Genomic DNA, 25,927 nt, shown 5'->3' with positions numbered 1-25,927 from the left:
GGCAGGGCGGGGCGGGCGCCACGTGATCCCTCGCAGCGCCGGCTGATGACGGCAGAGCCCGCGCTGCCACTGCCCCCGGCTCGGGCTGAGGAGAACCGCGGGGGTCCTGGCGACCCCAGTCCGGGTGCGCCGGGCGGAGACGGGCCGGGCGTCCAGGTGAGGCGGGAGCGGTAGGTGGCGCTGGGAGCCTGGCGGGGCGGCGCCGAGCTGCGGGCTGTCCGCCCGGGGCGGGGGGGGGGGGGCGGCCCAGCCCTGCTCCCCCGCGCTGCTGAAGCGGGCCGTTCCTCCCGCTCGCCGAGACGCCTTCGCCCCTCTCCGTCCCGAGAGTGTGGGCGAGACCTAGAATCCTCCATAAAAGTGAATCTGGTTTCAACTGGGGTGCGGCAGGCCGTTCAGATAACTCTCAGGGCCTCGGATTTTTTTCTTGTGTAGATTGACAGGAAAACTAGTACTGGCAACGAATCCCCGGGAACCTGAAGTGTTAACGTTTGTTATTGCTGTCGTTTTCACAACTCTCAACAGGTCTTTATTGATCACCTGTTTTGTATGAGGAGCTGTTTTATATCCAGAGTAGGTGAGCGTTCTAGCTAAGAGTGGCACATGTGAGCAACAGTTGTGATAGGTTTTAGAAATCCCCTGTGTGTGTGTGTCTAATAATGGTGGCACGAGGGAGGGAACAAGAACGAATAAGTGAAGGCTTCAGAGAGAGAGAGAAGGATGTATCCTGGCTTGTGCAAAAAGGAGATACAGCTCTGGCTGGATTTATACGAGGCCACTGTGGATTTAAAGGAGGTCAGCATATTGTCTGTAAATTGTTTATTGTGTGTGTGCCATGTTGCTATACAGAAACACAAGAAGATGGAACAGTAGAGAAGTATTTTTATATTTTCATTGATAATTAGCTCTGTCTACAGAGAATCTTACAGGGTTGTCAGGAAGGCAAATAACATGCTAGGGAAGAACTCAGGAAATGTGCAACTTTGTCATAACTAGACTACAGGTCTCCAAACAGAAAGATCAGTGTTACCTAGGGAAGGATCCATCATGAGGTTGATTTAAATTAATGTTTCTCAGTCAATGCATTGCTGACTTTTTGGGCCATATAGGTTCTGTGCATTGTAGGCTGTTTAATAGCATCCCTAGCCCCCTGCCAACTAGAATCTGGTAGGTGCTCCCCCTCCAGTCCCATCCAAAAATGTCTCCACATGTCATTAAATAGCCTTTGGGGATGGGGTAAAATCTCCTCGATTGAGAATCACTAATTTTAAGCCATGAAGGAAGGGTCTTAGTCTGTTTGGATGGCTATAATAAAATATCGTAATCTGGGTGGCTTATAAACTATAGAAATTTGTTTCTCATAATTTTGGAGGCTGAGAAGTTCAAGATCAAGCTGCCTGCAGATTTGGTGTCTGGTGAGGGCCTGTCTTCTGATTCATATATGAGATATATGAGATCTTTTTTTTTTTTGTACCAGGGATTGAACTCGGGACCTTGCGCTTTCGAGGCAGGCAGCGAAACCACTGAGCTAAATCCCTGGCCCCATATATGAGATCTTCTTGGTGTGTCTTCACGTGCTAGATGGGCAAGGTAGCTCTCTGGAGCAACCCTTATAGAAGGACACTAATCCCATTCAAGAAGGTGGATCTCATCATCTCTTTAATGCCATCACCCTTGGCTTAAGGGTTTCAGCATATAAATCTGGGGAGGAGGGGCACAAAACATGCAGACCTTAGCAGATGTGTAAGATTTGAATAGATGGAGAAGTGAAAATATTCTTATGGTGGAAGTAGGGTGAATAAAGTTTTGAACCAACATTGTGAATTTCATTTGAAAGAGAGAATGCAAGTATTGAGGTCTGGGTCTTCCTAAGACAGAGGGTTGGTTTGTTTTGAACTACTGAGAACATGCACGGTAGCAATGGTTAATAAAGTTCACTGACTACAAAATAGTATCGTCATATCAAGGAAGGTATAGTCAGAGAAAGAAGGGGTTGCCTTTGACTTACATTCAGCTGTGCTTACTGGAAGGAACTGAGAAAGGTATCTATCCTTTTTTTTTTTCCAGTGAGACAAATCAGAATTACAGAAGGACAATTTTTTCCCCTTGGCTCTCTGTGAGCCTGAAGTTTTATTGGAGTAAGGAGAATGTCTTAGTCACTTTTTGTCCCTGGGACAAAATACCCAAATCCACAACTTAAAGGAGAAATGGCTTGTTTTGGCTCATAGTTTTTAGAGGATTCAGTCCCATAGTCTGCTGGCTCCAAGGCAAAAATAGCACGGTGGAAGGTCTAGCTGAGGAAAGCTGCTCCTGCTATGGTGGCCAGGAGAGTGAAAGGATGAGCCGAGGAGGTGGATACACCCTTTTAGGTCATGCCCCCAGTGACCCATCTCCAATCAGGCCCCACTCCTCACAGCAAGTCAGGTGTATTGCCCTCATTATATAATCACCTCTGAACACATGAGCCTTTTGGAGGCTATTTATTCAAACAAATAGGATAGCTGCCGTGTGGTAGATACTTTCTGTTTCTCTTGGCTTATACTAGTCCTGATGCATATTCTATTCTAGTTCAGGCAGTTATAACAAAATACATTAGATGAGTGGCTTAAATAAAAACATTTACTTCTCATAGTTCTTAAACCTGGAAGTTCCAGATCAGGTTGTTGGCACAGTTGAGTCCTAGGGAAGGCTTTCTTCTCGGCTTGCAGCTGGCCATCATCTTGCTGAGTCTTCACATGGGGGAAAGAGATTGCAGGTGTCTCTCCTGATAAGGCTGCCATCCCATCATCTAAGCCTAAGTATCTCTAAGGCCCCATGTTCAAGTACTGTTGTGTTTGGAATAGGACTTCAACATAAGGATTGGCAGGGGTGTGTGTGTATGGGGTGACACTGTCATCCTGGTGGTCTCCGTACTTGTCTGATTCTGAGAATCCTAGGAGATGCCTCATAAAAAGTTTCCTTCGGGTCTCAAATAGGGACCTGATTCAATACGTCTGAGATCATGCCTGTAAGTATGTGTTTTTAGTAAGTGTTTCAAGTAATTCTTAAGATCAAATTTGAGAAAACTACTAAATTTAATTTACTCTTACAGTAATGCTGTGAAATAGGAAATAGAAATGATTTTTTCTTAAACTGGAAAAAAACTGAAGATAGAGAAGTTAAGCATATGCAGTTTCAAAGTGTAATGGCCTGGATGGAATTGCTAGGGATCTGTGTGCAGATTCTGTTTTAATGACTATTCTGTATTGTTGCACATAGTGTGGTAATGCTGAAGATGATGATAATATTTGCTCACATTGATCTTAAGTGTGTGTGTGTTTTAGTATGTATTAACTTATTCTTCAAAGCAATCCCTTAGTAGGTACTTGTCTTAGTCTGTTTTCTGTTGCTGTAACAAAATGCCTGGGACAGGGTTCTTTATAAAGAACAGAGGTTTAGTTAGCTCATAGTCTAGCAGTTTAAGTGCATTATGCTAACATCTCCTTGGCTCTTGAGAGGACCTCATGGCCAATGATATCATAATGGCAGGAGTGCATGCAGGAAAGGGATTTAGGGGACGTGCTGGGCTCCCGTAATACAGGAAGTAATATGAGCCCCTCCCTATTTTTTTTTCTTTTCTGCTTTTGCCAGCTCTCACCACTGCCCTAGACCCTGAGAGTTAACCACATCCAAGTGTCTCGCCCTACGGCCCCACCCCAAACATAATGTTGTTGCCTTTTAACCACAATGCACCCTGAGATAGCATCACTGCTAAACTTCTGCTTTTGTAAAAGGCCACTCAGCTCACTCCTAACCCACCCCCGCCCAAACAAGTGTATAAGGACCCTGATTCCTCCTAGCTTTGGAGCTTGGAGTTTGGGGTGACTGACTCTTCTGAACCTGCCCACACAAAAAAGCTTGATTCCCTCCACCTCTTTGAGCGCTCCTCATTTCCTGTGTCTCTGGTAAATCTAAAATCGCTGTGACATTACAACAGCCCATTCTCACAGAATCTTGTTTGGCTCTGTGGGAATTGCATTAATTTCCTCCAGAGCTCATGCCACCAAAGACCTCTCAGTAGGCCCAACTCTAAACTTTCGACTGCTTCTCAACATCACTACACTAAGGCCCAAGTTTCCAACAAGTGCACTTTAGGGGACACACTCAGACTGCATCCAGACCATAATGGGACCCGTTTTACAGAAGAAGAAGGTGAAGCATGGGGAGCTTACTCAGTTTGTCTCAAGTCATTTAGCCACTAAGTGACAACACCAGGCTTTGAACTCAGGCGGTCTGGCTCCAAAAGCTACATGTTTACCCTTTAGACTCTCTTGCCTGCAAATCCTACTGTGTCATATAGCCCATGTTTATTTCAATATGATCATGTTTCATATTATCATTAGGTAAAATTGAGATTCCAGGAAGATATGCTTTATCTGTGGCTTTGTTGCTTGTTATTTATCGCCTGGTTCACACACATAAAATGCACTTCAATAATTGTGCTTCTAGACTGTGCTCTCTGATGCCCAATAGTCATGTGTGGCTATTTAAATTAATTAAAATTAAATAAAATTTAGAACTGAAATCCTCATTGACACTAGCCACATTTTAGGTAGTCAATAGCCACACGTGCCTAGTGGCTATCAAATTGGATAGTGTAGCTTGTGAAACATTTTCATCACTGTGGGGTATTCCACTAGGCAGCACTGCTGTGGGCAACTAAGACTTACAGTAGAATCAAGACTGACTAGAAAACTGCATATTTGAACCATGTCATTTTAGTCCTTTTTGCAGGATTGTGCTTTTGAGATTCATTGGCATTATAACAGGTAAACTTCTAATGTAAATGCCTCTGGACGTTGAAGTTTCTTTCTTTCATATGTGAAGCCTGGATGGTGAGCAGTTTAACTCCAAGCAGTGACATAGGGTCCTAGGTTCCTCCTTCCTTCTAATAATTCTCCATTGTGGGTCTTAAGTCACTGTAGGATCCTAAGTCACTGTGGTTGCCTATATCACACTGTCAAAGAGGAAACTGGTTTCTATGGACTCACCCTGGAGATGGCTCACATCCCATCACTTCAAATGCAGTCATAGGCTATGTACTTAACTGAAAGGTAGGCTGAGAAATGTGGTATCTAGGTAGCTCTCTGAGTGGCTTTGGTAGGCACCTGTCTGGTTGCTCTGTCACAAATGTCTTGTCCCCAGTCTCCCCTGAGGAATACTTTAAAGAAAAAGTCCTAGGAAGCTTGCTACTGCATTGTAAGGATATTATTGAGAATATTTTTCAATGTAACTTTAAATTATTTCATATGATTTATACTACCTGATTGCCACAGAAAGCTTTATTTTTCTTGACTTCTTGGCATACTTTTGCTTTCCTTTTTTAAAAATTAAGTTTATTGGTACATTTTAGTTGTACATAATGATCACGTTCATCATAGGGAATTTGTACCTGTATATAACATCTTGGTTCTTATTTTTTTCCCATTCCCTTCTCTCCCTTCAACACCTCCATCCCTCCTTATTTACAAAAGCTTTGTTTCTATTTTTCCTTCTTTTCTTATTTTTTTTCCTTTCCCTTCCCCCCCCCCCCACTCCCTTCCGTAGTTCCCCCTTCCCCTTTGAATATTTTCTATTTCCTAATATATGTTATACATTTTGGTCCTCATTTACACTTTCAGTTTCTTACACCAGAGAAACAATGTGTATCTGATTTATTTCACCTAAGAGTATGGTCTAAAGGTACATCCATTTAGCTGTAAATGTCTCAAGTTTATCTTTCTTTATGGCTGAGCAGTACTCCATTTTATAAAAGAACAACATTTTCTTTATCCATTCATCAGTTGATGGGCATCTGGGCTGTTTCCAAGTTTTAGCTATTACACACTGTGCTGCTGTAAACATGGGTGTGCATACATTGCTGCAGTATGATGCTTTTAATTCTTTTGGGAAGATACCAAGAAGGGGAAATACCTATGTCAAATGGAACTTCTAGTTTTAGTTTTTTGAGGAATTTCCACAGTGGTTGTACCAGTCTGCACTCCCATCATCAGGGGAGAAGGGTTCCTTTCTCTCCACAGCCCCGCCAGCATTTGTTATTGGTTGATTTCATGATGGCAGCCTTTCTTTCCGGAGTGAGATGGAATCTCAGTGTTGTTTTCATTTTCATCTCACAAATTACCAGTGATGTTGAACATTTTTTCATATATGTATTTGCTGTTTCTACTTCTTCATCTGAGAAGTGTCTGTTCATTTTAGATACCCATTTTTGAATTGGGTCTTTAAATTTGGGGGGGGGGTCTGATTTTTTTTTTTTTTGAGTTCTTTATGTATTCTAGATAGTAGTCCTTTGTCTGAGGAACAGCTGGTAAGTATTTTTTCCCAGATTATGGGTTGTCTCTTTACTCTGTTAGTGGGCATACTTTTTCTTTATAGGAACAGTATGTTTCATTTATTGTTTTGATTATCAGGAAGTTTATAGCCACATTTGCGTTAAAAGTATAGTACTATGTGGAATCCTATATAGCAATATTCTTTTTTTATGTACTCAATTTTCCCTTTAATTCCTAGTTTTTGACCGTGATTTTCATGAATTTGTATTTTTACATCTTGTCAGATATGTTTGTATTTATATTGTATTTATGTGACTCAACTTGCCTGATATATAATAAAGGGAAATTGTAAATAAGTACTCATTAAAATGTGCATTTAAAAATTAATTTATATTCATACTTTCTTTTTTTGGTGTGGATTTTTTTTTGGTACCGGGGATCAAACTCAGGACCTTGTGCTTGCAAGGCAGGCAGCAGCACCACTGAGCTAAATCCCCGGCCCGTTGTGAATTTTTAAAACCTCAGAAAATAACATAACAAGAGCTCTTGTTTCATCACCCAGATTTTAACATCATTTTACCATTTTGCCATATTTGCTTCAGGTCTTGACTTTTAAGATAAAGTTTCAAAAATATGTAAAGCTAAAAGTCCTATTTGATGACCCTCAGGCCCATGTGGACTGATTCTTTGTCCTGTGCTTACACTTCCTTGCACTATCCCAAACAAGACCAATCTGTCCTTTTTACTGTCTACCTTGATTACTAGCATCCGGGTCTGTTTTGCTAGCAAGTGCAAAGACCCTGAGCTATTATTAAAGGATTACCAGTGGCCAGATAAAGTGTAATATTGGATTTCAAAGTGTGATTTGGGGGCACATCCCCTGAGATGGGCGCGCTCTTGCACAGGCTGCCAGGATCACTCGCCGCCACTGTGGAACATCATTTATAGTGAGCCATTTCAACACAGCAAGTATTGAGAGAAAAAAAGCATGGTCATTCCTGTTCCTGAGGCAGAGAGCAACATCAACTGTTATAGTCGCTTGTACAAGAGAGAATTTAAACAGCCCAGACAGTTCATTCATATTCAGGCTTTTAATCTAGACAATGAACAACCAGATTATGATATGGATTCAGAAGATGAAACCTTATTAAATAGACTTAACAGAAAGATGGAAATTAAGCCTTTGCAGTTTGAAATTATGATTGACAGACTTTAAAAAGCCAGTTCTAATCAGCTTGTAACACTTCAAGAAGCAAGACTGCTGCTAAATGAAGGTGATTGCCTTATTAAAGCTGTATGTGATTACTGTGTGAGAAAACGTAAAAACTTCAGGGGGCCGTCCCTCATTCCTCAGATAAAACAAGAGAAGAGAGATGGCTCTACAAACAATGACCCTTATGTTGCCTTTCGGAGAAGAACAGAGAAAATGCAAACTCAAAAGAATTGTAAGAATGATGAAGCTTCTTATGAAAAGATGTTGAAACTGAGACTAGAGTTTAGTACAGCCATAACAATTTTGGAAATGATTAAGAGGAGAGAAAACAAAACAAGAATTACTGTACTTAACCTTAGAAGTTGTGGAAAGAAGATAGCATTTGGGAGACTATGGAGGTGAAATCCTTAATGAGGTGAAAATCAGTAGACCGAAAAGGAATTATTTACCACTCCAGCATCTCTTCATAATGGAAATCATCACAAAGTTCAAGAATGCAAAACAAAGCAGCCTTATCATTTGTCTTTGAAAGAAGAGGCTTCTGAGGTGGTTCCTCAAAAGAAGAAGTACTCAAAGAAGCCGAAAGCAGAGGCTTTGATAACATCTCAGCAGCCCACTCCTGAGACATTGCCTGTGATCAGTAAGAGTGACATGAAGCAGTATGACTTTCATAGCTCAGATGAATTTCCACAGGTTCCATCCCTGGTTTCAGAACCTGAAGAAGAACCTGTGCTTTCAGAAGGCAGGGAGGATGCCGGTATTATGCGGCTCGTTTGGACTAAGCTAACCATACATGTGAACATTCAGATTTGGCAGATTTGGATAAGATGAGGTATAGGCATTGCCTTACAACACTTACAGTGCCAAGATGTATAATTTGCAAGGAGGTGAATTGGCAGAGGTGGAAGGGTCATAATGGACTGAATATCCACAGGACATGACCCAGTTCTAAAACAGATCCTGAAATGCTGAAAAGCCCTTCCCAAATTATAGACTTTTGTTCTACTATCTCACTGACCAATGCTTCCAGTAAACTTTGTGAAAATAGACTGTCCCTTTCTGAAACACTAAGCAATATCAGATCATGTCAATTACAGTGTTTCCAGCCAAGGCTACTAAATTTACAAGATAGTGATAGTGAAGAATGTACCTCAAGAAAACCAGGGCAGACTGTGAACAATAAAAGAGTTTCTGCAGCATCTGTAGCTTTATTGAAAACCAGCAAGAATGGCATATCAGTAACAGGGCATCACAGAAGAACAATTTCAGAATAGCAGCAGCAGTTAGTTCAAATGCAAAGGCAGCAACTTTCTCAGCTTCAGCAAAAACAGCAATCTCAGCATTCCTCGCAACAGACGCATCCAAAAGCACAGGGCTCAAGCACCTCTGACTGTATGTCTAAAACACTTGACTCAGCCAGTGGCCACTTTGCTGCATCTGCAGTGGTCAGTGCACCTGTTCCAAGTCGCAGTGAGGTAGCCAAAGAACAGAATACCAGCCACAACAGCATAAATGGTGTTGTTCAGCCTTCAGGAATCTCTAAAACATTATACTCCACCAGTATGGCTTTATCATCCAGCCCAGGGATTTCAGCTGTAGAACTTGTAAGGACAGTTGGCCACACTACTACAAGCCATGTAATCCCAGCATTGTGCACAAGCAGTCCTCAAACACTTCCCATGAACAATTCCTTCCTGACAAATGCAGTGCACCTTAGTAACATCAGTGTTTCTCCAGTCAATGTGCATATCCATACATGGACTTAAGTACCATCGCCAACAGCCTTAAAACTTGCCACAGTTGCTGCCAGTATGGACAGTGCCACAGGTTACTCCCAGTAGTGCCATCAGCAGCATAGCAAGAAAGAACCATGAACCAGAAAGATTGGGTTTAAATGGAATAGCAGAGACAACAGTAGCTATGGAAGTGACATAACCTAAAACATGTGGCTTTGACCTGTGTGGATGGTATACAGTCATTCATATTCTAGCTGAATGCAAAAGGCGACACTCTGTGGATTACAGAGTGAAACAATGGCCCTAAACGGACTACAGTTTATTGGATGTTAAATCCATATATATGGTGTATATTTTGTAAAATTGGGAAAATCACTATCTTGTAAAATAGTTTATTTGTATCATCAATATTATTTCTGTTGCTTGAATAGTAGCTATTCATCATCATGCTTTTGCACTTGGATTTGCAACTGACTGGATTTTAAAAAATAATTCTTTAATAGGATCATGAGCATGAAGTGGGATCCTGCATCACTTGTTTTAACTATTTATTTTGCCATGTTTACATTTTGTATCTTGTAAAAATAAATCCAACTTTGTGTCTAAAAAGTTAAAGATTCATAGCTAGGAAATGAAATTCTTGTAATTTTTTTCTAAAGGTACTGTAAAGTTTTCACTTGGTTCATTTTGTTTCACAATTTGACTAGATGGACTTTTTGGTAATACTGTAGTGGCATTTCACTGTCAAATATGAAGTTCAAGGCAAAATAGTCTTTTCTATTACTGCAGGGGAAAAGGAAGGATCAATACATGTGAATTTAATGTAGTAATTCACTTCCATATATTTTGATTGTGTATTTCTAATACCAGTTTATAAAAAAAATTACACAGAAAAAACAGACTAGGAAAAATTATGTGTCTAGCACATTTAAATTGTGCCAATATAAAAATTTTTCAAGGATTACATTTTATCCGAAGACTCTGTTTTAACTGGCTTTAAAACTGACACACCACATAAATGATATTTACCAGTCCCGAAAGCTGTAAATTGGTATGTCAGTTGAATCAATGGGCCACAATTTCTGCTGAGAGTGGTTTTTATTCAGATCCTAAATGTGTAAAGCAATTTATGGTCCAAACCATAGAAAAAAATAAATTTAATTTCCTCATTTGTTGTGACCTGATAGGATCCGTGCTCGTTTCTGCCATACTACCTCTGGTGTTACTCATTGCTGATTATATAAAGGAAATAATTTTGATTTGATATATATTATGACTGTGTTCGTTCTGCTTACAGTTGGATGTTATCTTCTTGCTATTAAGGACTTAAGACAACTTTAGAGCCAATTTCAGAGAAAGCTTTTCCCCCCATTTTACTGAAGTAAAGTATGAAGCAATTTGCCTTATGTGATAAATTTATTATAAATAAGTAAAAAAAAACACCAAAAAAAGTGTGAATTTTGGTTCAGCAGCATCTCATTACTTGGAAATTTGTTGGAAATGGAGATTCTTAGGTTCCCTCCCAGACTTAATGGGATCAGAAATTTTGGGGTGAGGCCCAACCATCAGTGTTTAGCAGGCCTACCAGATGGCTCTGATACAGTACACTACGGTTTAGATATGTCAGAATTAGAATTACTTGGAGGGCTTGTTAAAACACAGATTGTTGGGCTGGAGATTTAGCTCAGTGGTTTCGCTGCCGGCTGCGCAAGCGCAGGGACCTGAGTTCGATCCCTGGTACCAAAAACAAAACAAAACAAAACAAAAAACACAGATTGTTGGGGGCTGAGAGTTTGAATTTCTCACAGGGTTAGAGGTGATGGTGATGCTGCTTGGTCAGGGCCCACGGGGTAAGAGTTGCTGACTTAAATCAGGGTGGTTGGGGTAGAATTGGTTGCAGTGGTTGAATTCTAGAGATACTTTGACTGCAGAGCTGACAAAATTTGTGATGGGTTTGAATTAGGATAGAGAGAAAGGTCAAGTATAAATCAAGATTTTTGGTTCAGGATATGGAAGGTTGGAGTTTCTATTTGGTAAGATGGAGCAGGCTGCAAAAGGAATAGGTTGGGAGGTAGTTAGGGAAGAGGAGAGGGAGGTGTTTGATATACTTAAATGGAATGGGCTTAGCTGGGAGGCCTGGCTAGAGTCCTGGGTAGGTGGGTGAGGATGGGGAAGAAAGATGATCAGATCACTGAGCCCGAGCACACTGATTTTAAGAGTCTGGAGGGAGAAGTGCACTGTTTAGATGCTCGAGGTATATATGCGGTACTCTACTCATTCATTCTTTCAGCAAGCCTTTATTGAGTGGCTGCTGTGTACTGCACATTGTTTTAGGTGCTGAGAGTACAGTAGTGAACAAAACAGAAAGTCTTTGTTCCTTTGCAATTTATAGTCTTAACTGGTGACAGGAGACAATAAACATAATAAATAAATGAATGTTGTCAGGCAGTACAGTGCCTCCTGTGAAGAAAAATAAAACGATGGAGGGTAAGAATCCCTGGGTGTTAAGAGACTGGTAGGGTATGTATTAGTCGCTTTCCTATCCCTGGGACACAGTACCTGATACTCACAGCTGGAATGAGGAGAGGTTTAGTTTAGTTTGTGGTTTCAGGAGATTCATTACATGGCCAGCAGGCTCTAAGGCAGCAACATCACCATGGAAGGATGGTGGAGCAAGGCTGCTTAGTTTATGGTGGCTGGGAAGCAAAGCAGAGAAATAGGGCAGAGAGAAGGGGCCAGGGACCAGACAGACCCCTGAGGCTGCATCTCCTTGACCCATCCAGACTCCCAGAATTGTGCTCTACCAATCCCCTAGGTGGATTCCAAAGCCATTCAGGTTGACACCCCATCCTAACCACTACTGGTATTCAGGGAAGGCCTTACTGGTGTGGTGACATTTAAAGGGAGATCTCAGGGAAGTGGAAAAGTTAGCTATGTAGATGTCTGGGGACAAGTATCCTGGCAGAGATAACAGAAATAGCCCTGAGGCAGGGCTGTACTTAATTTGGGTACAGGTAGAGAAGAAAAAGAGGTCCAGGTTCTGAATTCTGTGACCCTCCTAACATAGGAAGCTCGAGGAGGTGGAGCAGAAGCAGCGGCCAAGAATGAGAGGCATCCAGGAAGATAGGCAAGTTCAAAAAGTGTACTAGGGACAGAGGGAGAGGCAAACTGTCAAAGCCTGCTGATACAGGTCACAAGAGGGAAGGACTACATTAGTGTCCTTGATAAGAGCCATTCCCTTCAAGTGGTAGGGATGGAGGCCTAGTAGCCATGGGTTCCAGAGAGAATAGGAGGAGAGGATTTGGAGACAAAGGTGTAGAGGGGTTTTACAGTGAAAGTGAGCACAGAAAAGGTGGGCAGCAGGGGGGATGGTGGGAGAGTGTTTTCTTTAGGATAGAAGTAACAGTACATTTGTTTGCTAAGGGGGAAACATTGGTAATGCAGAAAAGCAGCGAGAAAGAATACTGGGAGATTGTCCTCGAGCGGGGAAGAGGGATGGGATTTAGCGGGTAACTTTAACTACCAGGTGCGGTTTATTAATTTCAAAGAGAGGAAAGGGAGAGTACTATGTAGGACTGAGGGCAGCAGATGGGATCGAGGCATCTCTTAGATTGCCCGTTTCCTCTGTGAAATATGAAGTGAGGTCTTTAGCTCCAGATGAAGTTGGAGGAAGAGGTGTTGGATGTTTGTAGAGAGGAATCCTAAAAAGAATATTTTTCCCCCAGTAATCAGGAAAAGGCAAGTAGCTGTCTAGAGAGCTGTATACTGTTTGCAACTATTTTTTTTCCTTTATTCCTTTGCTTGAATGCCCTTCCCCATCATCCCTCCATCGTTAGACTTCATCCTTATCCTTTAAGACTGTTCAGTGGTCTCCTAAGGCAGAGATAAGTACTTCTTCATATATGCCTCCGCTTTCCAGTAACTCCCATGTTTTAATTATTTATTCATATATTTGTCTCCCCTTCTCATCTCTGAATCCTTGCAGAGCAGAGGCTGAATATTTCTAATGCCTACAATAGTGCTTGGTAGATTTCATCAAAGTAGAATTAAAAAACAGCTTGAAAATGAAAGTCTTAAGAGTGGTCATCTTAAAAACTGGCATTCCCATGCTAAGAGAAGTGCCTGGCACTTAAGGAGGTACATACTAGATATTTGTTGACTGAATTATTTGAATTGCAGTGAGTTGTGTTGTGAATGTTTATACTAGACGCTGGCAACTCAGAAATAAAAATTAGCATCTTATGCCTCTCTGTGCTCTTGTGCTTTTTACCTTGTGCTTTTGAATGAGTGTAAGGATTGACATGGTAAAGCTCTCAACCTGTTTGTGGACTGAATAAATGAACCTAATTCAGAAGGAAGGACTAATTGAAAAACTATAGTCATGGTCCAGGTGTGAAATAAAGATGGTAGTCCTGAAGAGAAGGAAGTGGTGGAGATACTACCCAGCTGCCTACTTAGGGAAGGAAGGCCAGGAGGACAGGTTCCCATGCTCAGCTGTGTACTGGATGATAGCACGCTGTGTTTATTCTTTCCCATTCCCTTTCAGGATGGTGCAGGGAAGCTTACCAATTTGTCTATGGTCACACAGCAGTAAAGTTGCAGCTTCAATTCATTTTGTCTATCTGATTCCAAGCACATGGCCTTTCTGCTCCCATACAGCCTTAGAACAGCCCCACCACCCTTTTAAAAGCCTGTGTGAATTCTCTCCACTTTTCTAGTTGGTTTCAGTAGATGTAATTTCAGATGGGTTCTGAATTCAACAAAGATGTCTTTTTGTAGGCAGCTTTATGTTAAGGGTACACATCTTAAAGGGTTAGTAGTTGAAGATATAGATTAGGGAGTGTTTAATATGAAAGTAATAACTGAACTGTTACAATGGATGAGCTACCAAAAGATAAGAAGTCTGTAAGAAATGCTGCTTTCACTGAATCTGGGGTCTCACCAAGTTTATAAATGTTAGAACCCAGAGGAACTGCCAGGAACATATATATTTTTCCACAATTTTCAGAATTTAAAGTGTGTGTAAGTTAGATAAGTTAAAATTCTAGGTTTTCAAAATGTCACCTTACTGCTTATTATTTTCATTTTTTAGGAAAGTGTGTCATGATTAGTCTACTTCTATCCCATTTATGTTTTATACTTTTAAGAATTGGGGTATTACTGAATTCTTCAGAGTCAAGGAATCTTTTGGAGGAGGGTATTTTCCTTCCTTTAAAAAATGAGGACAATTATCTTCGCCATACCTCCAGTGTATCTGTGTTTGGTGGCCCAGATTATGGTACAGTGCTGTGGTATCCCTCTTGAGGGTTACCAAATGTAGATGGTAATATGACACCTGAGTATTGCATGCATTCATATGAATGTCGATAGCTATGCCATTTTCGTATGCAATTATTCTGACATACAACTCTTGTTATTGTCTTTGAAAATTTAGGTAATAATTTCAAGATGCCAGGACGTTCCAGTTCAAATTCAGGTTCAACTGGTTTCATATCCTTCAGTGGTGTAGAGTCTGCTCTCTCTTCCTTAAAAAACTTCCAGTCTTGTATTGACTCTGGAATGGACACAGTTTCTAGTGTGGCTTTTGACCTTGTGGAGACTCAGAGTAAGTACAGTAATTCTTAAAACTCATTTCTGTGGTGTCTACCCTGGGGTAACAGTATGTGGTGGCATTACGCTAAGGATGCCTTTTGGGTATTCTTGGGTCAATCATTTGATCCTCCTGGATATCTCCTTTCTCATCTTAGCTTTAACATGTCACATAGCAGTGTACTGAGGGAGAAATGAAGTTGATTCATTCCTGTGCATTCATACAGTTATGTTGTGTTCAAAAAATTATGTCATACAGATATGTTCCACTTGGAACTGCACTAGAAATTTATGGGCAAAGACATGAGGGTTTCTGACTTCAAGGAACATCCAATCCAAAGTATGTAACATTTGTGAACTCTAAGGCCTGTAAATGCCTTAGGATGCTGTTATTTTCCAGTAGTCTTATACTGTGTTCATGCTTGATTATCCAACAGTTAGAGCAATGATGGTGAAGCTTTTAGAGCTTTCAGTGATAATAAAGAGCCCACTGAGGCACGTATGCCATAGGTTTGCCACCACTGAGTTAGACTAAGCTTGATTATCCAACAGCAAAGGAAGGCTTCTGCAAAAATGAGAATTCAACTTTGATAAACTTTACCTACATTTTTTTAATCAGAAGATTTAGAAAGATGTTATTTGCTTTTTCGGATTAGAGTTGTATTATGTTTCATATGGAGCTAGGAGAGAAACATAATCCTTTTGTTTTATTTTTAATGATACTGATTTTGAGGAATTTGTGATATGCTTTGATGGGATTTTCTTTGTTTATCTTGTCTGAAGTTCTCTGAGTTTCGTGGATCTGTGGGGTTATAATTTATATTAAATTTGGAAAAGTTTCTTCTGCTGTTTCTTTGAATATTTTTCTTCTCGTTGTCTCCCTTGGAATTTCAATTACATTGTACATTAGACTGCTTGACACTGTCCCATGAATCACTGGGGCTCCATTTATCTTATTTTTTTCTAGCCTTTTCATTTTCTGGATTCAATATGAATAGTTTCTGTTGCTTCTCATGTTCCTTTGTCTTCTCTTCAGATCTGCTGTTAATTCTGTCTAGTGAATTTTAAATTCAGAAATATGTAGTATTTTTTCAGTTGGTGAAGACATAACAGTTAAATGGAATCTTCTGTTTACTATTTTCTTTGTCAAGTTTGTGTTCTCCTTTACATTACTGAGTGTATGGAGCATGTTTATAATAGTTGTTTTAATATCATTGTGTGCTAATTCTGCCATCTATGTCTCCTGCTGCTTCTTTCCAAGGACTTTGCACGTATCATATCATTCAGTACTTGGATTTTGTTTTTTTCCTTGAAGAGTGTTGGTACTTGTTTGTTGTGAAGCTAAGTAATTCGTGGATTCGGCTGATTCTTTCCAGTGTTGTTAATCTTTGTTAGTGTGGGTCTAAGGTAGCCTTACGTTAGGGCAAATCAGGGCCCTTTTCTGGAGTCTCTGTTCATTTGGTGTAGCTCTACTCTGGCTGGATGGAATTTGAATGTCTCCCAGTCATATGTGAATTCTGGGAATTGCTCACTTTGTGGCTCAGATTTAAAGGGATCCCTTGCAGATTCCTGGAGCACTTTATCCACCCAGCTCCGTTCAGTGTGCTGTCTTGCAGACCCCTGCTGCCTTCCCTCCAGTTTCTAGCTCCTTGATTCTTCTAGACCACTGTGTTCTGCTCGGACTCGTCCTCCCTTGTACAGGCAGAGCAGAGGGCAATTATAGCTTTCATCTTGGTTGTTTCCCTGTTTGCAGTAACTACGATTGTGGTCTCCTGGGCCTGTTATCCCACTGTCTGAAAGCAGCCATTTCATATGTTTTGTCCAGTTTTCCAGTCTTTCATGGCAGGAGGGCCAGTTCCATACCTGTTACTAATTCATGGCTAGCAGCAGAAGCTCCTCGTAATCTTTTTAGTGGGTCGCCCCTAAATGTTTTAATCCCACATAGCCTAATTGATTGTATATTTTTGGTGATGGTAGATGTTTGGCTTTGGTAGATGGGTTTGGGTAAAGATCATAATAAAATCTTAAACTATTAGATAGAAGAGCTAGGGCATAAACCCCCTGGAGGATTATGTCAGGTTTTTCAGGCTGATCAGATTTCTAAGTGTTTTAGCTACAGAGTTCTTTGTTTTATTTTAAGTGAGAGGTATATTTTGGTATAAAACATAGTATATTTGTGTAATTTGAAAAGAAATATAAGTACACTTTTTCAGAAGATGAATGTGCTAAAGCAGGGTTTGGAAAGTTTTTCTACTAAGGGCCAGATAGCAAATATTTTTACACATTTATGGGCCATGTGATCTCATACCCTCTTGCAACTCTGCTGCTGCAGTACAGAAGCCACATGGACAATATGAAATTAATGGGAATGGCTGTAGTCCAATAAAAATTTATTTACAAAAACAGTTATAGGCTGGATTTGGCTTACAGGCCATAATTTGTCAATATATGCTTTAGAGCCAAAGTCATTGAATATTTATTAAAAGAAAGAATTGTTTTGATTATTTGGACCATTTTGCAGCAAATACCTGGTTTTGTACTTACCAGGAAAAAAAAAAGACAACTTTTGAGTAAATTATATGGAAAAGGAGGGTATAGTTTTGTAATTACCAAGGAAAAAAGGCAAATTTTGAGTAATTTATATGGAAAAAATATTGAGCCAAAAAACCTTGTCAGATGCAATCACCGGGAGCCCAGAATACTTAGGAACTCAGTACACACATGCATAAAGACACACGTCCATATTTTTACCAGCAAATACCAGGAGTCAGAATGACAAATTAGCCAACAAATATTTACCTAGTAACTTATCCTGCATGTAATTCGGTTCCAGGCTTTAAAGAAAACACAAATATCTGACAGTTCTTCTTTCATAGAGCTTACTGTCTAATGGGAAGATAAATACATATTAAAATCGCAGAACAATGTGAAAACTGTTACAAGGCTTCAAATAAATAATATCACCATTGATCTTATCGGGCAAGTCATAAGCTCTCCCACTTAGAAATATCAGTGCAAAGGTTTCAAAATTCTGATTTTTTCTTTAGCAATAAATAAGTTACTTGCTATTCTTTAAATTATAGGCTCATCTTGTTCGTTTTCAAGAAAATATCTGCCATGTACTCAAGTTTCAGTAACCCTAGTTTGCTTATTAATCATCCCTTCTATTCTAAAGATACTCTATGAAAAAGCAGCTGGTTCAGCTTGCAGTTCTAACAGTACAAGCCTTTCCCTGACACAACCATCATTCTTTGATATGCAGCAGAAATCTTTTATGCATGCTTATTACTATTTCATCATAGAGTATTAAAAGACATGTGTGTAATGATTGAAATTTAATTAATACTGCTTCATCAAGGACATTCTGAGTATGTGGTAGTATAGTGATTTACCACATTAGTATGTTTTGGTGCCACTGCTGTGATTATTGCTAAGGCACCAGCAGTTTTTCCACAGTTGCTTTTGTGATCAGTACAGATGTCCAATCTGGTTAAAAAATAAAAGAAAACCAAATAACATCGTTAAGTATTATGAAAATAGCTCTGATTGATGGGCAACTAAAAGGGCCCCGGGGACCATCCTCTGAGAACCGCTGGCTTGTGAAATGAGTCTGAATACTGAAGAGTGTGAGGTAGATGACAGGAGAAACTGTCTGCAGAAAGCAAGCCCAGCCCAGCCACACAGATATTTCAGTCAGAGCTTATTAGGAGAGCAGGTTTTTTAAAAAGTTAATGAAAGTCTTGATTTAATGTAAATGAATACTGTAAAGAATAATTTTTTAATTTAAGAAATTTATTTAAAAACTAAAGAAAATTTTATTATGTTTCCAAATAAATTTGTTGGTATATTTTTCCTATTCACAAGAATTTCCAAATGTATATAATAATTGCCAAGAAGTCAAATTATGACCAGCTATAAATTAAATGACTTTCTCATGGCCAAATAATGTAAAAAAACTTTCTGTAAAATCTCTCAAAATTTTTATAGAAAAAATTTGTATTTAAGGTGGTACTTTTTTCCAGTGTCTTTTTTTTTTTTTTAGGGAGAAGGGGTTGAGACAGGGTCTTGCTAAGTAGTTCAGGCTATCTTCGAACTTGAGGCGATCCTCCTGCCTCAGCCTCCTGAGTGCTGAGATTACAGGCCTGTGCCACCATGCCCAGCTCCAGTGTTTTTAATTGACATAAAAATTATATGTACTTATGGGGTACCATGTGATGTCTTTATACATGTATACATTGTCTAATCAGGGTAAGCATATCAGTCTCCTTGGACATTTATCACTATTTTGTGATGAAAACATTTAAAGTTTTTTTGTTTTTTTGAAATATTTCCTATAGCATCATTATCTGTAGTTGTCTTGCTGTGTAGTAGAATAGTAGCACTTACTTCCACTAACTAACTTAATAATACCTGTTGACCAGCCTTTCCTCAACTTCCCTCCCCTACTAGCTCCAGCATATGGCAAGTATTCTATTCTTAGCTTCTGTGAAATTAACTTTTTTAGAATCTACATATGAGTGACCCCATACATTTGTCTTTTTGTGTTTGGTTATTATATTTTACCGGATGTACTCCATTTTCATCCATGTTTCTGCAAGGTTGTATCCTTTTCAATGCCTGAATAGTATTTCACTGTGCATATGTGCCACATATTCTTTATCCAAGTTCATCCATTGGTGGACACTTAGGTTGATTTTATTGCTTTTCATCTTAGGACTCTAGAGTCCCAGAGCAACAAGACTTCAGTTACTATAATAAGGCAGAATGTTTGTTAAACTATCCCACAGCAAGATGATAATGATAGTCATGGTGATAAAGACAAAAATAGCTGTATTTGTTACACAGCTTAGTGTGCTGCGCGTGGCGGCACTTTAGATGTGCCCTCCCTTTTAACCCTCACAATGACCCTGTGAAGTGGGGGTGTTGTTATCCCGACTTCTATAGTAAGGCTTAGAGCAATTAAACGCTTTCAGATCGGGAGGATAATACTTTGGTAGGGTAGGGATTTGAGATAAGCACATGACTTCATAGTTTCTCCCCTTAACTATTACAATCTCAAAAATGTGTTTTCATAGTCTAATGGCATTTGCAGTCAAATTACATCGAGTGCTATTTAGTGCTTAAATTTTTGGTTATTTTGTTGAGGGCAGCATTACCTGATAAATATTTCTCTTTGTTTGTGTGCACATGGTGATGGGGGGAGAGAACCCCAGGCCTCACACATTCTAGGCAAGCACTGCACCACTGTTTAGTGTGTATATAATATTTTTATTTTTGTACATTCTATTTTGTGTTTATATATAGTATGTGTGTATACAAATATGCACCTACCCACATTACTTATATTACATATATCTATATATATCGTTCTTTCATGTATTGAAAATGTGTGTTTTGGTTAAGAATTACCACCTTTTTAGATTTGATTCCTTCTGTTTTCACTTTAATCTACATACAAGCAAGAAACAGATTTTTCACTTTATGATGGTTACACTATATCTCAGAGTTAATGGTGAATAAAGGATCACCATCAGAATAAAAAATTATGCAGTCCTTGATGCTTGCTGTCTGCACGAGTAGTTGATCTTTCATATTTGCAAGTGTTAGTCATTTAGTTGAGTGAATAATCTGAGTCTGGGTGCTTTGGAGTTAATACTCTAGTTTTTGACCTAAAAAAACCTTTTTTTCAGTTAAAATTTTGCTGAATACAGAAATTATAAAAACAGAAATTTATGATGACCTATCACTTTATTTTAGGAAAAGGAGTTTTAATTAGCTTTTATGTTAAAAATTTCTTAATACTTTGATCGGTATGCCAGTACAGTTTACCTGAGGTTTTGAAGGGTGTTTTCTTAGGAAGACTCGTGCTGTGGATTTTCACATTGTAGTACATTTCTTACTGTTTACTTTTATTAGGACTCTTGTTGAATGGGAGAGGCTTCTTTTTGGCCTTGTTCCTGTACATTATTTCCTAATTATGTTATTGACTAGAAGCAATAATTGGAAGCAGTTGTTTCTAATGGTGGTTTGTGGCCATGATATTAAACAGCAATAACCAGAAGAAGTCAGTGTTTATTTATATTTCTTCGGTTGTCGCTGTATTATTAAGTATAGAGGACTTCCCTCCTCCCATCACCTAGAGACTGTCTTACCCACTGCTTGGCTGCCACCTCTTTCTCTTCAGCAGTGGTCGGTGGACTCCTTTTTCGCTGGGAAGAGAAATCTATGCTTTGTTGCCTTTGCCAGTAACAAAAATGTTGGAGAGCCAAGTGGGAAAGCTGACACCATTGACATCTTTCACTTGAGGTGCAGTGAAAGAGCCAGGACGTCTTTCCCTGCTAGTGATCATGCCTGCCCTTCCCAGGTTAGCACCTCTGGCCACCATGCACAGGTCACCATGTCAGCTTTGGTGAAATCAGTGATCTTGCCAGTACCCAAATCAGTCTGGATGGTGTCATTCACCTTGACAAAGGGATCAGGGCAGTGAGTGGTGCAAGCATTGTGGGTCACTAGCTGTGGGGCTCCTTTTATGCCCACAGAGAGCCCGCTTACTTTGCATAACATGTTCTTGGCCACCTCAGGTGTAGCACGATGAACAGCAGGGCAGCCCTTGGTCTCATAGGTCAGATGGAAGTGCTGTGCAGTCTTGTCAGTGCTGATGCCACCCATAAAACCGGCGTGGTAGGTTACATAAGTTCGGCTTGCCACCAGTCCTAATGGAGCACTGCATGCAAACCTTCCTCCCTTTATTGTTGGTCAGGGAGTACTGAAGTCTGTTCCTTAGGAAAATGATGAGAGGCAGACATTCTCTCAGCTTGGAGGGACCAGTGGATGGACGAGGAACAAACACACTGGTCAGTTTACCCAGCATCCAGTGCTTTGGAGCTGCTGCCCGCTTCAGATGTTTCTTAGGACCATGAGCCATGGCTACACTGTGATCAGTAAAAGGAGTTTTATAACTGGAGCCGTTATAAAAGCAGAATGTTTTTTAAAAGTAAATGAAAACTGTGGAAAATATATTCTATCTTTAGTACTAAAAGTATAAAGACAATCGCTATACCAGGATATAGAGAAAAGGGAACCCTTGTCCTATGCTGTTGTGGGAATGTAAATTATTAACAGTCATTATAGGAAGCAGTATGGGCATTCTTTAAAAAATTAGAAACAGAACACCCATATGTTCCAGTAATCCTACTATTGGGTATACATCCAAAGGAAATGGAATCAGTACATCAAAAGATAAATGTCTGTACTCCCATGTTTATTGTAGCACTGTTCACAGTAGCCAAGATAATAGAATCAACCAAGTGTCCAAGAATAGATAAATAAAATGTGGTTTATATATGTACAACAGACTTTTAAAAAAGGAGATTCTGCCATTTGCAACAACATGGGTGAACCCAAAAGATATTGTTAGTGAAATAAGCCAGATACAGAAGGACTGATAGTGCTTGATCTCAGTTATATATGAAAAAGCCAAACTCAGAAGTGCAGTACAGTGGTGGTTACCAGGAGCTGGGGGTGGGGTGGGAGATGTTAGTCAAAGGACGGCGACTACAGTTAATAAAAATGTGTTTTATATACTGGAAGCTTGTTAAAGATTTTAGATGTCTCACCACAAATAACTGGTAAGTGTTTCAGGTAACGGCTATGTAATAAGCTAGATTTAACTTTTACACTAAGTATACTTATTTCAAAACATCATATTACACACCGTGAATATGTATTTTGTCAATAAAGGTAATAAGTAAGTGAATATTCATATATTAACAATAGAAGGGGGAACAACACAGTGCTTATGGAATATTAGAAACTCAGCTCTAAAAAACCTCAGTTCTTTTTTGCTGATATTTTCATGTTTCTCAGGACTGTTTATTCCTTTATTATTGTGGCATCTTTGTAGACTATATAGTTAATTGGGTAAAAAGAGCTTCTGATGAGAATTTGTTTTGGTTTTTTTTGAGAGAAAATCTTGCTATGTAGCCCACGCTGGCCTTGAACTTGCTGCAATCCTGCTTCAGCCTCTGGAGTGCTGGGATTACAGGTGTGCACCACCATGCCTGGCTCGAGAAATTTTTGAAGGAGATGATTAAAGTGTGGTAATAAAAAGAGTCATAGGGAAATTTTTCACAATGATTTGAATTAGGACTCGAACACAATAGCGTATAAAGCAGCCCTTTAGCATTAGTTTAGACCTGCAAAAAGATTTAACAGAATAAAATTCATACCCTTTTTCTCCTCACATTGTCCTTTGTCATCAGCATTTTAGCACATTCATGTTGATAATCTGTTAGTATCATCTTTATATTGAAAGGAACCATGGTGGTTAGGGGATCTCTGATAACCCTCTCATTTGATTACTTCAGGAATGGAGCCTTTCAAATGAATGAGGTTCACGGACTCTGAGGTTGGGCAGAGAGCAGAGGAGTGAACTAGTGGCAGGCTGGTATGGCAATTTTCTTCTAAATTTAGGGTTCTCCTCCCTTTGGTTGAGAATCAAAATAAGTAAATCCCCTCCATTACTAAGATTAAATTTGATGACATTTAGGCTTGTTTTCAGATCGTATGGTCACGAAGTTACTGTAAACATGGTCATCAGAGAACTGGGTGTAAGTATTTTGCCTCTTAGGATTTAGAACCACAGCATATCCTTCGTCCCACCCGTGTCAGAACCTGGAACCCTCCTCCCTGCTTCGTATTCTTCCTACCACCCAAATTGCTTCACTTTCGAACACACCGATATCTGGTTGTTAATTTTGTCCACTGCCTGTCTCTGTCCTGCACATAACCTCAGTGGGAGTATAGCTCTTTGTCAGCCCTGCTCTTGACTGTGTGTACCTGGTCCATAGAAGCACTTGGTAAATGGGTTAGCATGCTTAACACCTAGAAGGAAAATTACATGAGCATGTCCTTCAGTACATTGCCTAACTCATTTCTTCACACATCCATCCATATCCATGGCATGTATGTATACTCCATCCACGTGCATACCCTATTCATATCCACATGTGCACACAGTGGTTGGGTCCTCTGACAGTGCAGATGTTTATGGTTGTTACAACTTGAGGGTGGAGGGTGTGCCTGCTCGTGCCCTCTGCTGGCCTCCAGGTGTGGAGCTCAGCGCCATCCTGAGGAACATCCTGTGCTGCACAGACAGCTGCTGTGCACCCAAGCACTGCCGGCATAGCATTCCTTAGCGTGGTAAAGCTCTTGGCGCAAATCATTCTTGGACTCTTATTGTTCTGCCTGCAGGCAGTTACAGTTTTCCCCAGGTTCAGAGGTTCCCCTCGTATTTCATCTTTCTCTGTGTTTTGTGTTTCCTAGTTTTGACAGAAGTCCTTCAGAGGGGGATTCCTGCGTAGTCATCCTCACGCCTCTGCCCTCAGCCTGGCTCTGGAGTTTGTGTGTTTTAGTTTCTCTCTCCGTGCTTATTGGGTAAATCAGTCAGTCAGTAAAACAATTGAGGAATTTGGGTGTTGGGGTGTAGAAGCCACCTAAAGAAATGGATGAATGTCAGGAATTGTTATTAGCTCTCCCCGGCAACCAGAGTGCCGGTTGTTAAGCAGTACCAGCACAGCTCCAAGCATAGCTCACAGGAGAGCAAGTTTGCATTTGGTGGACAGCTTTGGTAAAAGGCTCTGCAGTTACAAAGCCTATGGATTGGAAAAGATTCAGGGTTACCATCTTCACGCACCTGTGAGATTCTATATGCATCTGTTTACGTCTTGGAAGTATGTGCAAAAGATTAGCAGTAGTGGATCAATGCCATTAGTATATCATTTAGCCTTGGCCTGTGGCAGGCCTCCCAATGCAGCTTTTTACAGAGTGTCCAAGTAAATGAAGAAAGGAAGCTGTCATAGCCTGTGACAGGCCTATACAGTAAAATAAAGCTGCACATCACTGAAAGAGTTAAATGTCCTAATTTTCACTCTGCACAAGGGGCAATGAGGTTCACTGGCTTGAGATAGCATAGGACGCACACCCAAAGCTGCAGACAGGGAGTTCAGATTTGAAACCTGACGCTTGGCTCCAGCTCCACTGCCTTTCCTTTCTTCCCTTCTCCTGATAACTATTGATGGATGGCAGTAATCCCAAAAAACCATAGCCAGATATGTGCCTGGAGGCATTGTTTGCTAAATGTTCTCTACTTCTTACAGCAATTATGTGAGGTTTGTACTGTTCTGTTTTACAAGCGAAAAACTCAAAAAAGATAATTCTTTGACCAAGGTCACCGAGCTAATAGCAGAGTGAAGTGGAGAAGCCATATGATACTTAGGCACAGGGTGCTAGGGATTTAGCTCAGTGGCACCGTGCCTGCCTCAAAGGACCTGAATTCGATCCCTGGTACCAAAAAAAAGACACTTAGGCACAGGTCCTTCCTTGTGATGACAGTGACAGTGAGGAAAATTAGTGTTAAAAAGTCAAATCGATTTTTTTCTTCTCTTTACAATTACCTTTATTCTTAGTTATATTTTGCCTGACCCATCATTCCAAGTCTTATTTTTCACTGACTTACCTTGTGTAGAGAGAAGGTTTCTAAAAGACAAGAGGAAAGAAGAGTTTTGTCAGAAACTCACCTGATTATAGGTATTATTTACAATGTTAGAATTAAATAGTTGGTCTATGTGTATCTAAGTTTACATTTTGAAAGGGCAAATTAGAAATCAATCAATAGAGCAAGTGTCTGAAATTTCTTTTTCTGTTTTTTTTTTTTTGAGAGAGTCTCACTATGCCGTTCAGGCTGGCCTGGAACTCAAAGCAATCCTCCCACCTCAGCCTCTTGAGTGCTGGGATTACAGGCGTGCACTACCACACCTGGCAGATCTTTGAAACTTTTAACATACTACGTCATCAGTAGCAATACCTGTCATGTTTGATGCCTTGGTTTATAGGACTAGCTTCTCAGAGTTGATTTATTTTCTCCTAAGTACTATGTTTGTAGTTTGAGCCACAGAGTAAGGGATGTTACTTAATTGTGACTGGGGGACCAAAGGCCATGCTAAGGATATATCTCGATGTATTTCAGAAATTTCAGGTTTGTAATGCTTTAATTATAAATAAATAGGAACTTATAAAAATTC

At 40.0% G+C, this 25,927-nt stretch overlaps 1 protein-coding gene and 2 pseudogenes across 1 annotated transcript in view; 2 read left to right on the top strand and 1 right to left on the bottom strand.

Annotated features, from left to right (window-relative positions):
* The first annotated feature begins 25 nt into the window (after positions 1-25).
* The window catches only part of Nsmce2 (NSE2 SUMO ligase component of SMC5/6 complex), a 251,778-nt gene continuing 225,876 nt past the window's right edge, over positions 26-25,927 (top strand). The window contains exons 1-2 of the mRNA XM_004837962.4: positions 26-156; positions 14,692-14,862. Coding sequence (XP_004838019.1) covers positions 14,706-14,862 — 157 coding nt within the window. The 5' untranslated portion in view covers positions 26-156; positions 14,692-14,705. The remainder of the gene's footprint in view (positions 157-14,691; positions 14,863-25,927) is intronic.
* LOC147830260 (enhancer of polycomb homolog 2 pseudogene) lies at positions 7,291-14,685 on the top strand (annotated as a pseudogene).
* LOC106008326 (small ribosomal subunit protein eS4, X isoform-like) lies at positions 20,951-21,798 on the bottom strand (annotated as a pseudogene).

This window comes from Heterocephalus glaber, unplaced genomic scaffold, assembly GCF_053883595.1.
Source record: "Heterocephalus glaber isolate CG9 unplaced genomic scaffold, H.glaber_assembly_v1.0 deba00000281, whole genome shotgun sequence".
NCBI lineage: Eukaryota > Metazoa > Chordata > Mammalia > Rodentia > Bathyergidae > Heterocephalus > Heterocephalus glaber.
Note: the sequence above shows the minus strand (reverse complement) of the source record. Positions and strands in the feature narration are given on the sequence as shown.